Source organism: Protomyctophum parallelum, assembly GCF_964188405.1.
Source record: "Protomyctophum parallelum genome assembly, chromosome: 8".
NCBI lineage: Eukaryota > Metazoa > Chordata > Actinopteri > Myctophiformes > Myctophidae > Protomyctophum > Protomyctophum parallelum.
Genome location: NC_139703.1, coordinates 42,828,642 through 42,843,489, shown reverse-complemented (window position 1 = coordinate 42,843,489; position 14,848 = coordinate 42,828,642). Strand labels below are relative to the sequence as shown.

General features: G+C 42.9%; 4 protein-coding genes across 4 annotated transcripts in view; 1 reads left to right on the top strand and 3 right to left on the bottom strand.

Moving 5' to 3' along the window:
- svbp (small vasohibin binding protein) overlaps window positions 1–1,146 on the top strand; it is a 2,157-nt gene extending 1,011 nt beyond the window's left edge. Inside the window, exon 4 of the mRNA XM_083770837.1 lies at window positions 1–1,146. This exon is cut by the window's left edge and continues 21 nt beyond it. The gene's annotated coding sequence lies outside the window, so the exon portion shown is untranslated.
- A 799-nt stretch (window positions 1,147–1,945) lies between these two features.
- fbxo2 (F-box protein 2) lies at window positions 1,946–8,840 on the bottom strand. Its single transcript, XM_083771580.1, has 6 exons — window positions 8,735–8,840; window positions 5,617–5,682; window positions 4,989–5,115; window positions 4,460–4,552; window positions 2,947–3,085; window positions 1,946–2,811 (listed from the first exon to the last, which is right to left on the bottom strand). The coding sequence occupies exons 2-6, from the start codon at window positions 5,651–5,653 to the stop codon at window positions 2,671–2,673; spliced, it is 537 nt and encodes a 178-aa protein (XP_083627706.1). The 5' UTR covers window positions 5,654–5,682; window positions 8,735–8,840; the 3' UTR covers window positions 1,946–2,670.
- A 1,759-nt stretch (window positions 8,841–10,599) lies between these two features.
- LOC310863735 (xaa-Pro dipeptidase-like) lies at window positions 10,600–12,087 on the bottom strand (the record flags this gene model as incomplete). The annotated part of the gene is made up of 1 exon (XM_083772230.1): window positions 10,600–12,087. The coding sequence occupies one exon, from the start codon at window positions 12,085–12,087 to the stop codon at window positions 10,600–10,602; it is 1,488 nt and encodes a 495-aa protein (XP_083628356.1).
- Window positions 12,088–13,200: 1,113 nt separating this feature from the next.
- On the bottom strand, window positions 13,201–14,484 carry LOC310863551 (lanC-like protein 2; the record flags this gene model as incomplete). The annotated part of the gene is made up of 1 exon (XM_083771981.1): window positions 13,201–14,484. One exon carries the CDS (start codon window positions 14,482–14,484, stop codon window positions 13,201–13,203), a length of 1,284 nt encoding a protein of 427 aa, XP_083628107.1.
- Between the last annotated feature and the right edge of the window lie 364 nt (window positions 14,485–14,848).

The following is a 14,848-nucleotide window of genomic DNA, read 5'->3' as shown; positions in this document are numbered from 1 at the left end:
ATCCCTCACTAACACGTGTTTGTGTGAATGTGTGTGCACATCTATCAGAAAACCCAACTAATGTCATGTCCTATTGTATACTCAGTCACCTGTGTGTAAATTGGTTGCCTTCACCTTTTCTCTGAGTGAAGAATGAAACAATTATGTCTGTAGATTTCTCTTTATTACAGACTTCGCTCACCAAGGCTATTACTGTGCAACTGATGTGTTACAGACTGGACACACTGACTCCATTCTTTGGATGAATGTGTGGTGGTAGACTGTTATTGTGAACCACAAGACCAGTATGGAATGCACATGTAGGTAAATACAATGAACAAAAGGGAGAACATTGTTTACCTCCTGCAAGACATGCATTATTGTCACTGACATTTCTTCATTGTCTGATATTTTTGTAACCTTTTTTATTTGTCCAGAAAAGTTTCTGAATGCTGTTGAATATAAACCTATTCATATACTTTTTACATGTGGAAGAAGCCCTGTGTTTTGACAAGATAAGAGTTTTCCAGCCTTATGTGTTTTTATCAGTAGCAAGTCATGATCAATACATGGTGCTAAGACTATCAGTGACCTCTGTTTCCCAGGCAACAAATCAAAAGCATGTCACAAAAAAATGTACTGTATGTGAAACACAAAATCAAGCCCTCTGCTACTAGGGGCGGCCTTCGCAGTGAATTCTGCATGGTCTGATCATGTTCAGAATTGGTACAGAAAATGTTTAATTCTATGCCGTTGCATTGCATGCTATCAAAACTCTTTTTTATTGATCGACACAATGAATCAATTTGACAGTGGAGTATTATTCAGTGGAATATTACTTTTAATTGGAGTTAATTGGAATTAAGTTGTAATTTTTTGTGCTGAGAGAAGCTCACTTATTTTCCCCAAGAATCGCTTCTCACTTAATGTGTTTAAGGTGGTCACATGGTCACATTGAAAACGACTTTGTTTGAGACATTATATACAGTGCCAAATGGCTGCATACTTGATTTAATGTTGCATACTGTTACAGGCTTTGGAACCTAAACTATTTATATCGATGTGTAATGGCTGACAGCTGTTCTAATTGGCTGAATACTGTATTTCATTCCATTTCATTTCAGTTGTACCGTTTTCAAATTAGTAAAGATACTGGAGATTTTTAAATGTGGTTGTGTGTTTCTTCCTGGCCATGTGCACCAGTGATGCACAAGTACCACAGTTATGTTGGCCTCAGAATTGTATGTGTTTGTTTGTATAAATAGTGAATTTCTTTCACTATTACGTAACAATAATCAACTTGCACTGTTCAAACCCAGTTTATATAATTATAATAAATTAAATAGGTCTAATTTGCCAAACAATATGTAAAAGATTACAACAACTTACTACAAGCGAGACGTGTTCTTACTTCATACACAAAATGCCTCTTCATCTTGTAGAAATACCTCGGTCTCAGCGTATGAAGTTATTAGCGATCCTGTTGCTTTAGAGACAAACTAGATGCATTTATAGGCATCTTGAAAAACATGCATAGCCTGGCTTGGTCATACTAATATCACACTGGCAATTATTTTTTTGCCACCGGCAGATTTGCGTCTGGCCACTGCAAGGCTAAAACATGCAAGCTCCAAATTTTGAATTGGATCACTTTTTTATGACATGGTCTTGCTGTCTTGCATTTCTGTAGGGTTGTTAGGTGAAGTGGAATTCCAGTCTTAAAAGCATTAACTCTTCAATACTGTACAGTGTACATGTATTGGTTATCATTAAGGGATATGTGGTTGTTAGTTATATATATATTATAGTAGTTATAATGTATAATAATGAGTACATACAGTTTTATTTTACACTTTTTTTTCAGTTATTGAAATCTCATCTACAGTTTCTGATTTCCATCCACCTGATATGCTGCTATAGGCTAGAAGTTTAGAACCCAATACAGTACATCACTGAGGTCAATGCCAAAGTCAAACAAATGCCGTAGATGTTGTTTATATATTTGAAACTTTCGTTGATTTTCGTGTCACCATATTCATTGAGATAATCTCCCATAAGAAAGAGATTTCATGTGAGACCAAATACTGTAAACAAAGACAAGCAATTCCTTGACTGATGATATTGCATAGTTTATTATTTGGTCATTATAAAACACTCAATTGCTTCCGAAGAGATTATCCCCGTCCACCAAGTAATGCCTTAACGTGTCACTGAGGAGAGGGAGTTAGTAGTAATCATTGCATTTCAAGCAGTAGTTTAGAGGCCATAGGCGTTAATAATAAAGCCAGGGTGACACCACAGTAGTTCAGTAGTAGTATTTGTAGCATTACTTGCATTACTTGCCCAGACAAAGCATGTAATTTGACAGATCCTTAAAATTATAGCAGCAGCTCTGTTTTCTCAGCATAGATACAGCCACTGCATGACACTCAGTGGTGCAACCTACTATAGCTCGTAACACAGCATAACTAGTCCTCTAACATGACGCTCTTCCATTTTTCACTTATCAGCCAACCTTTAATAAAAATCACATCTCCTACCTTTTAAGTGTGTGTCCATTAGCAACCCCTTCATTTCTATCCTTTGTGCAGCATCATCCCTCCCCCTTCCTCCACAACTAAACTCCCCTTTCTGTTCTCCTCCATCGCCATACAAATACATGTCCTCTACTGTACTTCCCTGCGTCTTACTTCAAGCATCAATCTCAATGGTAACGGTGCTTCCAGTGACTCTCACTCCAAACGAGCCGTCCCAGTACTTGGTATCTTGTCCTCCGTGCTCAAAGGAGATGAACCGTAGCCCGGGGCCGTACTCGCTGAATGTGTGGCTCACCTGGAAGTCAAAGACAAAACTGACTGTCAGACAAGACTGCCATCAAGGGAATCATAGCACAAGCTTCATGCCAGGGCTGAACAAACTATGTTTGTGTGTCTGCCGCGCCTTGATCATGCCCCTCTCTCTGTGTACCTGTTTCCATGAGCAGTCGTCACAGTCGGGGTCCAGGGTCACTGGGTCCGGCTTAAACTCTTGCAGCACTTCCTGGTTCTCATCCAACAGACAGACAGTCGCCTCGTAGCTACAGCCACAGTCTGTCCTCCCACTGTACCTGCAGGATGAGTTTTTTGATTGATTTGTTAACAGTTTGCAGAATTACAGTACATTTCAAGTACAACTCAATATAAAACTGTTAACAGTGAGTGGACGACACCATAATGCATTACACTTGTTTACAATAGGGCCCACAATTTTCAATTCATCAAAACATTTAGAGACGTATGAATATACACAACTATATAGTCAAAAATAAATCATCATCAGAGGTAAAAAGGGAAAAGAAATATATACAGTGAGGGGAAACAGGGGTGGGTGGGGGATTCAGATTTTACAGGGGCCAGTTTCGAATGGCAGTCGTCCCCTGAGAGCAGTTTTGAAGGAGTCAAGGGATTCTCATGTCTTAATGACTGTTGAACAATGAATCAGCGAGTGGAGGCGTGTGTGTACTGTACATCAGCGGTTCCCAACATGCCCACACGTCTAAGTGGTCAGAAAGGTTGCCCAATTGCCCCGGGCCAAGTAAAATTTATACTTTGAGTGTTTTTGTAGACTGGGAAACAACCATTTTTGTTCACTATTCACAGAATAGAGGGTATGCGCATGCATAAAGTGAGTGGCAAAGTGAATTTAATGTTGTTTAAAGTAATTTAATGCAATCAAATAAGACTTTCTGTTTGGATGTCTGGGCTGCCAAGGCCAGAAAGTAGTTTTTTGCCACTCAGTAGGCATGGACAAAAAAACAGGATTGCACATTAAATGTCTGTGGAGTAAATCCACCATTATTGATTGGTTAAGCTGGGATCTTAAAAAATTCGTCCGACCAAGGCCCTTAAGTTTAGCTGACAGAGACGAAACAGTGACCCCCACTTGTATAAAAACTGTAATTCTATTTGATTTATTTTAGAAAGCCTTCAATGTGACTTGATATGAGGCTTTCAAAGCTAGCTCACCATATTTAGCAGATTGTTTCTTCCATGTCTGCTGACCGTTGATACATTTTGAGATTAGCCTGTGTTGTCTCCAAATTATTCTGCAGCTTTGAGGGCTTACTGGATTTGTTTGACAGCACTATCTTCAGTCGTGTACATTTAATGTTTGTTTGTTTACACATTATCTTTGCTAATAATACAATGGATCAATGTGAATTTTCAGATATTTTTTGAAGGAAAAACTAAGCTTGAAGTCTGCTGAACACCCATGGAAGTATGAACCATGACTTGAATGTTAATTTCTGTAATTTGAAAATAAATTCTGTGAGGTCATGTCAGACACTCACAGGCTACAGTGCACTGTGGCACTTAACACGTTAATTCCCCATAGGAAAATATCAGCTGACCAAATAACACAGGCTTATCACCCCTTTTGTATATTGTGATACATAATAAACACGCATGTTTTCTTTTGTATTTCACTGTTTTTGACTCACCAGTCTTCCACATATACAGCAGGCTCGGCATCCAGGTCCTCAGGAGAGTAGCCCTCTGCCAGCAGATCAATCACCTGTCTCTTCAGACACAGCCTAGGACAGAGAGAGAGAGGAGGGTGGTACCACTTAAACCCCAGAATCGCAGGACAATAGCAGATCGACAAGCTCACAATGCGTCCTGTTGCGATGCATTGTGAGCTTGTACTGCAGATCAGCTATTTTCAACGAAGATATTTAAGTGAAACCGCGAAAACAGAAAATTCACCAAGTATAGGGTTTCCTGTAAGTGGTTAAATAGATCAAATTACATTGCTGTGGCTCAGATAGTTATAGTATGTACACCATACAGACTCAGGTGTAGTTTTAATGTCAAGGGTGCCTTTTTCCATTCCCCCATCATACTTTCAACTAAGGATAGCAGCCGTCTAGAAGCCTTAAAAACAGTAATCTAAACCCATACACACACACACACACACTGTATGAGCAATGAGCATGCATTATAACAACAAAATACACAGTATACACTCACTCAAAAGAAGTGGCAAAGTATTTAGTCACTCCGTCATTACAGAAGTCGTGACCACAGCTCCCGGGCATGTCCTCCACCTGCCATTCGCTGCCACCATTCTCTGTCAGCTCCCAGGACTCCAGCTGCTCTGGGATGGAAATGCACAGTCTGATAATAGCAATCTTGTATTATGGTTATGGACATGCCATTCCCAAAACACATAGGTATAAATTATGATACGGCACGATTGAAAAACCAAGGAGTAGTCTTCTTCAAGCTCCCCCGCAGGGCCGCCACCTTAAGCTCAAGCAAGTCACCTTCAAGCGGCACGCCTCCGTCAGAGAAACCTATAGTGCACCTTTTTCAATCTGACTGGTTTTCCAATCGTACTGTGACATATACACCAGTATTGTTTTGTATTAAAGAGTGCCTTGCATAATTTCTTCAGTAAATGGGTTAAATGGAGCACTTTCAAAGGGTACCTTCAATATTGAACACACAGCTTTCATACTCTAACCCAAAGCAGTGCTCCTGTCCTCTTGTCATGAAAGCCCTACCTGATGCTATTCATATGTAGTTACACAGTTTTTATGTGTGATATGGATGTAATGGTGATGTAGGCTCTCTAACGTACAAATAGACTTCTTACCTTCTCCACTGGGATTCTTCAGGAGGTTTCTGGCCATGACTATGGGTGATGCTGAGACGGCAATGCCTGCATAGGACACAAACGATATCAGCCGTGATTCCGTGAAAGATACTACTAAAGAAAAGGACCGCTAATAAAGGTATCTGGGTTGTAAGGCCAGATACCTTGGAGTGTAGGAGTCGTATACGGTACGAAGGTATCAGATACCTTAACTTGTATGAGTTGAGGTGTTCATGATCCTGATACTCTACAAAGGTCAAAGGTCTTGAAGAGGTAGGCCTGTGTCCTGACAGTAGATTCTGGGGATTTGAGGTCGTTGGAGTTACCTGAGTGTGTTGGTTGGCATCTGTTAGACATGGGGAACTCTGCCCTTTTTATCCTGCTGTCAGAGTGATGTGACAGCAGGATATATGGAGATCCAGGTGATGAAGTCAGTAGGGTTCAGTTCCATTATATGGAGATCCAGGTGATGACCTTATGACCAATACGTGATGTCAGACGTAGATTTGTAGTCAGCTCTATTATGGAGATTCAGTCGATGATGTCGGTGTTGGTCCGCTCCATATATGGAGATCCATGTGATGAAGACTTGATAATGTTGAGGTTGTAGTGTCAACTTGGCAGTTAACTACGGTATAGTAATCTGGCAAATAATCAAGATGAGGTGAGAGCATTTCTAACAAGCCGAATAGACTAATAGACTTGCATAGGAGACAAACTGATTGCAACACTGTTTCAAATGTAACTTCATACCAAATACAGAGGCTTGATAACACAATAAAAGACGCCTGCAGGAGACAAACCGATCAAACCTCTCCACTCCACTCCCACAAAAATGGTACACAGCCATAATCCTGATAATTTCAAGCACAAATGCACACGCACGCACGCACGCACGTGCAAACACACACACTTGCTAATGAGGTCTGTGTGTGTCACACACAGACCTCATTAGCAAGTGTGAGAAACAACTTTGTATACGTTGCTTGGATACCCATTTGAAAGACTTACTGGGTCTTTTCAGTGAGGCCCTGTGCCCAGCTCATTTGAGTAATTTCTGGCACCACAATAATACTGTTCATTCTTCTCCAAACAGGCATTAGCACAGCACAGGGAGTTTTCAGGACTTAGTATTATTTCTTTCATCAATTCCATTGCAGCCAAATAAACTATATCCTTTATTATCACAAAACAAGCATATAGCTCATTATGTCATCATGACTTTCATAGATTCCAGTGCCCAGCAAGATAAAACTCCTATTTCACAGTCCACGTTTTAGCTGAGACCAACTGCGTAACAGGACCCAGGACCCTGTGTATTTTACAATATTGTGTCAAGCTGTGTTGTGTTTAGTCAAGCCTCCTTGAAAGCTTAAGGGGAACTTCACCGATTTTGCACCCAAATCCTGTTTTAATGAAGTTGAGAACATGATAAACATGATGTTGGAGTGTGTTTTGTGTTTTTTTGTGTGTTTGTATTTTTTTCTGTGTGCCCTCCCGTAGTGGGTGCCACAGTAATTTAACTATGACGAAGTGGCAGCCAAGTCTATGGACCTTTTACGGAACTTTGAGGACACTTGATGACTTCATCATCACCAGTGTTGTCCCTGAACGCGTTCACGAATCCGTTCATATTTTGGGTGAACGTGAACTGAACGTACTGCATCTCTGCTTGATGAACGTCATTGTGGTTTGGACTTTATTCCCAATAGGAATAAAGTCTGCGGTTCTATATGGCTATGGGTTACGAAAAATAACTAAAACAGTTCATTTTTTGGAACCATGAACTTTAGTTCAAAATGTTGAATTATGAACTATATGAACTGAACTAGTAATTCTTTTTTAATTTTTAACTGTGAACTTTCCCAACACTGTCGCTCACTTCACAAAAGTGTGATTTTTGAGGGGCGCTAGCCCCTCCTATATATACAGCTTTTGTCCCCACAAAATGTCCGCAACACAAACATAAAATGCCATTGACAATGAAGGGAAAATGTACGTCATATTGTCCACACACGTCTCATATTTGCCATCAACAATGAACGGAGAAATTAGGTCAAATGTCCGCCAGATATGACGTAAAATGTCTGCAACACAAACATTAAATGCCTTTGACAATGAAGGGTCATGGTCAAATGTCCGCCAAATAGGCCTATGACGTACATTTGTGACAGACATTCTGATTGGCCAGTATGAGATGATGATGTACGATGATAAGAGCGCACCTCTCTTTTTTATTTTGTTTTGAACATGCTTCCTTCTGTGACATCTCCTGTGAGGAAATATTGTTTCTACCTGGACTACAGCCCATATATCCTACATGTAGTTCCAGTCAGACTGGCCGCTTCAGCTGATGTACTGTATGCACCTGTTTTTACATCAAAATATGCAACAACATCATGTTTATTGTGTCCTCAAATTTATTAATACTAGATTTGGGTGCAAATACAGTTCCCCTTTTAAGGTATGTTTTGATGTTTCTGTTTTGAAACCACACAATGAGACTGGGCTCCACCCCAAAAAAGAGGCATGCTGACTTTGCTGAGGTCAGACACCCATGGATGCTGTTGACAGATTCGGGTCAATATCACTGAGCCCAGGGAAAGTCATCCAGCCCAGCCCACATGTACACGCACACAGTACATGCACACATACTGCACACGCACATGCACATACACATCACACACAAAACACTACTAATGCCCATTCTGCTGACTCACAGCACAACAGCAGGGGAAAAGCCACCCCCCTTCAACCGCTGAATAGGAGGCATCACAGAGGATCAGATCAGATTCAGATGGTCAGAAGAAGTCAGTCAGCAGAAAAACAGTGTGCAATGTGCGAATCCTTGTGCTTTGCAGTATTGATGAGGCTTGCCTATACTGAGCAACACTATCACATTTACAGGATCTGTGACTCGTGCCAAACAAAGAGACTTGATAACAAATAAACCGTGCCTACTTTTTACTAAGTTGAACTGCTGCTGAGTCATCTGCTCCCAGATCTAAGAATCAATGACACAGTATAGGCCTGCATACAACATGCAGCGCACTGCAGTGAAAAGGACAGAACTCTCTGCTCCACCTAAATGCAAAGAATGTGAATGTCCTATACTCACAGCCAGAGAACGCTAGTGCAGTCTTCTGTTTGTCTTCCGTCACGTCCTGTCTGCCTCTCAGTTGCTGCTGTGTCTGACACTTGAGCTCCACTGCAGGCTAGCACTCTTGTGGCTGAGTGGTTTATATAGCGTGGGCACGCGCATGCATGCACGCTCACACACACACCCACCCACACACGATAGGGGGAGCACAATGCGAGCTGAGAGAGGCAAACAGCATAGACCTAGCAGAAATCAGCAGAACTACAGTAGGCTATACTTAAGCAATATTACACGTGACGAGGGTGTGCTTTACCATACTTCACTTCTGCACTGCTCACCCATCGGCTTGTTCCTGCATGCATTAATGACAGTAAAGCACGACCCTTGAGTAATATTGCAACAGTTACAACAGTAACAAAGAAAACACGTCAACTAAATTTCATTATAAAAAATAAAAACATAATTTCACAGCTTTGTGTGTGTGTCTGTAGCACAGAATGTGATCATTTAATTGGCTGATGTATGATGATATGAACGTGTATGATAAGAGCGCCCCTCACTTCACACGAGTGATTATATTATATATTCATATTATATGTCCAGCTTTGAGGGTTTGTGTAAACACAAACAGTGAAGATCAAAGTTTGTAAACACAAACGTTGAAGACAAAAAGTGAGGACGCAAATTGTGATTGGCCAGAATGAGATGATGTACAGTATGATGATAAGAGCGCTGCTCATTTCATGTTTTGATTAGGTGTTCCATCATGCTCGTTTAAGCACGGCTAGATGGCTACTTCAGAACCAATCCTCGAAACGACCTGTTGTACGTATAATGTACAGTACACTACACACACAAAACTGCAGTGCACTGCACATGTTAATGTGCATGCAGGCCTATACTCTATCATTGATTCTTAGATCACTGTCCATGGGAGCAGATGACTCAGCAGCAGTTCAACTTAGTAAAAAGTAGGTACGTTTATTTGTTATAAAGTATTTCAAGCCATACACACTCTAGAGCACATGGTGGAGATTTCCTAGCTTTTGTTCTACCTTCAAAAGATGATTAACCTTTTTACTGTTTAATGATTGATGTCATTCCTGGTATATCAATGTTGTGTTCTCATACCAGAATAGATCTCTTCTAAAACAGAGAGACAATGCATTGCTGCAGTATCAAGCCCCCCTTAGACGCCCCTTGCAAAAGAATAATAATAATAAATAAACGGACACTTAAACGGAAACTCGAATGAGTGGCTACAACGGTCATCATCTTTGAGCGGTGCACACTGTCTCCAATGAACAGCCTTTGTCTGTATGTGAGTTGAGTAGGACCTTTGACCATGCTTTTTAGAGTGTATGGGTGTAGAATAATAAGAGGATACAGACCGAACCGAAGCGTTAGCCCCCCGCTATTCATTTCAATAGAAGTTGCTCAGTGTCGTTTTGAAGCACCCGGAAGACTGCTGAAAGTACAATTATAACTCAATGGCTTGAGCGAGCGGAAGTTTAGCCTAGCCTAGTCCAGACCTCAAATTTGAGGTCCGGGGCTTACGCACGTGATGTCATGAACGTCCGTCCACCTCCATGAAAGTGGTGCAATTCCACATTTCTCCAGTAGGTAGTGGCAGCTTCAACATAGGAAAGCCTTACTGGTGTTTGGAGTAGGACCTTTGACCCCTGGTGCAGCATGATTTGAGTCAGGAAAGGTCATTACAACAGCTGTGCTTTGCTCCTGATTCTCTCTCACACACACACACACACACACACACACACACACACACACACACACACACTAACTATAACAATAAAAGTATAGTTGCACCGCTATTCCAGATGCCTATAGAATTGAACCCAGTTGTGTTTTGGGAACATCTGCATTTAGAACATCTCATCGCAGACCACAGGACTAAAGGGACTTCCAGGGTCCCTCATGAACTCCTCAATCTCCTCCACCGTGCGAGGGACGCAGGTCAACAGCTCTACACCACTCTCAGTCACCGCAATGTTGTCCTCGATGCGCACCCCTCCGAAGCCACGGAAGTGAGCCAGCACTTGGTTGTTGATGAAGCAGCTTTGGGCGGGGTCCGCTAGGGCCTGGTCCAGCAGGTGATTGATGAAGTAGATACCGGGCTCCACCGTCAGAACCATGCGCTCCCTAACCAGCCGGCCCATCCTCAAACTCCTCAGGCCTGGCTCGTTGATCCGCTCCACACCCTCTGGGTAGCCCCCCACATCGTGGACGTCGATGCCCAGTAGGTGTCCGAGGCCGTGGGGCATGAACACGGAGCCCAGGTGGACTTTCATCATGTCATCTACGCTGCCCTTCAAGATGCCGATCTTCACCAGCTCCTCCAGGTGCACCTTGTCGGCCAGCCGGTGCATCTCCGTCCATCTCGCACCTGGTTTGATGGCAGCCATGACGGTGCGGGAGGACTTGAGCACCGCTTCATAGATGGCCCTCTGTTCTGCTGTGAACTTCCCATTGGCTGGGAAGGAGCATGTGATGTCAGAGGAGTAGCAGTAGTACTCTCCACCCATGTCAAACAGACACATGTCTCCCTCCATAATAGTCTTGTCATTGGGAGCCCCAGCATGGCCATAGTGGAGAGTAGACGCGTTGTGGCCCGTTCCACAGATACAGGTGTAGGAGACATGACGCATTCCCCCTTTGGTGTAGCAGTAGTGCTGGAACAGGCTCTCCATCTCGTATTCCTTCTGTCCAGGTTTCACGTGCTTCATCAGCATTTTGTGGGCGTCACTGGAAATCTTGTTAGTGTAACGCAGGACCTCCAGTTCCGCGTCGGTCTTGATCATACGGCATTCCACAATAACTGGGTGTAAAAGAGTGTTGTTGACTTGAAACTGGCTAATTCCTTCAAAGGAGGCTTCACGGCATATATTGCCACTGTCTGTATTCTGCCCCCGTAGGGTAAGGAGGACAGTTGGCTTCAGATTGGACATGACACCAACAATATCACATGTGTACTGAACTTCATCCACCGCATATTTCTCTTGGAAGTGCTCTTTAGGATGGATCCCTCCCATCCAAGTGGCATAGCTCTCAGGGAGTTTAGGGACAAAAAGGATGGATCTCCCTGTGTCCACATCAATGGCTCCTAAGCAATCTGCTTCCGTTACTCCAAAAGCCCAGTGGAAGAAAGACTCTTGTCTGAAGACAATGTCTGTGTCAGTGCAGTACCTCTGTTTCTGCTCCCCTCCCTGTAGAACGACCACTGACCTGGGCTGAAGGCCTCCTTTAACCTTCAGCCCCTCGATGAGTCCAAGACGGTTCTCTGCAAATAGGGTTGCTGACACTCTAAGGGTGTCCTTACCGAGCCAATAGGTGGGTTCCGCAGCAGATGCCATGATGCTCTCACAAACTCTGTCGTTCATTTTTATTTTGCTGAAATGTGTTCTTATAAGAACGTTCTTTTAAAAAGGTTTACGTCAGATTCATGACGTGTTCTTAAAAAGGAGAATTCTTCATACCTGTGCCTTATATCATGTGTGTGTGTGTGTGTGTGTGTGTGTGTGTGTCATATTACTGGTTAATTAAAGTTGAGAATACGTAAACCGAAATGGAACACTGTACATCAAATCACAATTGTGTGAAATGAGGGGCACTAATATATTAAAGTCTAACTCATGTTGATTAGGTGATGTAAATGGTGATGTAAAACAAACGGTGCCAACACAAACATTAACTTCTCTTTATTGTTAATGGCATTTTATGTTTGTGTTAGGGACAAGATGAAACAAACATTGAACTAAAAACAAACATTAAACCTGGAGGGGCTAGCGCCCCCCAAAAATATATATAATAATAATAATAATACAAAAGAATAATGATATAAAAAAGATGTGATCTAATAATGGCATATGTCTGGCATATAAGCATTTTGATTAGCTGCAGCCGGGTTGCTTACGTCCGTGGTCCCAAACCTTAATTTCCTTGGAGCCCCCCTTTCTTTACATCTGACAAAATTGGAAACCCAATGTGTGCACACGGACGCACGCACGCATGCATGCACAAACACACTTTATATTTTTAGTTTATTTCTGAAAAGCAGAAGTCATTAGAGAATGTATTATTAATATTGAATGTTATATAATGAAAACAAAGTTATTATAAACATTTGTTTGAATGAATGAATGAATGACAGAGCAGGTCAATATTTCTTTGGTTGCCCTAGTCTCACCCATAGCAATGGCAGTAGTATTTTTTAACAACATAATGATGACCAAAACTGACATGCTAGGTTGAAAGTGAATGAACACAAGTTGTGATTGTGTGCAATTTGTTTAAGATTTTGGACTATTTCCCAACAGACAAGGCCTCACGCCTGAATTAATTTATCACTGCAAGCAATACCCTCAGATCCTCTATCTTCAGAACATCTCAGGCGACACCAACCTGCTCCCCACCACCATCAGCTTCTTCAATCCCATAATCTCTGTGGCCAAGGAGAGGTGTACAGGTCAAAGCTCAAAGGCAGGGAAACTGGAGGATTCAGGCTGGGTCATCTCAGACAGGTAGTGGATCGTGCCAGCCATGCCTTCGAAGAGAGAGTAGGGCCTGTCAGGGATGCGACAGCCATGGCTCCCATAGTCCAAACACCACTCTGCAAACCTGCAGGCGCGATACAGATATTTCTTTTCCTGTGTGAGTTGGTAGAGGGACAGGAAGGCGTATCCGTTCCCAGCAGTGCCGTGACAGATTCCATAACCTTTCCTCAACAGACCTCGGTTCCAGATCACCTCTCCACACTCCACTGCATCCCGATAGTACTTCTCGTCTTTAAACACCTTGTATGCCATGATGAGCATGTGCACCACACCGGGGGCTCCGTGACACCAGTGCACCAGCCGGTCGCTCTCTTTGCTTAGCGCAGAGGGGTAGTTTCCAGAGGGAAACTTCCTGTGGCGGACGTAGTCGATGCTCGGCCGCACCAACTCTGTGAGCACATCTGGATCAACCTTTGCCCCTGGCTGCATGATCATGTAGTAGATGCCAGCCAGGCCATGGGCTGCACCAACATACTGTTCCTTGTACCACACGTAGAGCAGCGGACAGCGCTCTGTCTTCTTACACTTCGTTGATAGATTCTTACCAGACGCTAGTATGGCTGTGACCACCTTAGTGATAGTGCTATCGTCCACTGTATTTGGTCCTATCTCCTTGTTGACATAGAGCAGAGCATAGAGGTAACCGGCTCGACCGTACAGCAGCTCATCCGGCATGTCTGAAGCTGGACTCGGTATCGTCCTCTGCAGTTGAAGAAGTTTGGTCCGACACTCCTTACTGTCGGCGGTGTTCTTGAGCCTGTGATGGACCACAGCCCCCACCGCTAGAGGCCCTGCGTCTCCGCACAGAAAGGTCACCACCCGGCCCTTTAGGTTCCTCAGGGCTTTGTTCACATAATCCAGAGCTCTCTGCAGGTGGGAGGCCTCGAGGGACACGCGGTGCAGTTGCAGGTAAAGCAGAGCGATGCCTGTCCAGCCGGTGTAGGTGGAGAAGTCATGGGGGTCGGCGGTCTTCAGACCTTGCTCCATCTGTTGCAGGAGATCTTTGATCTTATTCTGGACCTTTTTCTGGAAGGCCGCGCTCACCTTCCCGTTGACGTCAAAGGGCTCATTATTACAGTTCACGTCCAGACCCGCTTTGGACGTGAGGCTGCCCTGGTCACAGTCTGGATATGGGTTGATAAATGAGCGCTTTGTAGCAAAGTCCAGCTTCAGTCTTTTTGACAAGTTATCTCCCATATTATGTCAACAGCGGCCCAACCCCAGCTAGTTTGGAACCGGCCCTAAATAATAAATCTAAGGCTTCACTCCTAGGTTCTTATATAAACTCCTTATTGTACTATTTATTAATTATAATTAGCATCATAAGTAAATAGTTACCAAACAAAATCATAACTTATGTGAAGTCAATGTCAGTATGTTGAGTCATACATCATAGATACATCATAGATGACTACCACTAAGCGCATTTTATTGAGTAGCGCTAGCCGCTCCAACAACTTTTTTGTGTGTAGAATTAGTCTAGTCCGCCATTAGTCTATTAGTCTGCCCCATTTGACGTCATGTGGGATCATCAGACATCATACGTCATCATTAAATACTT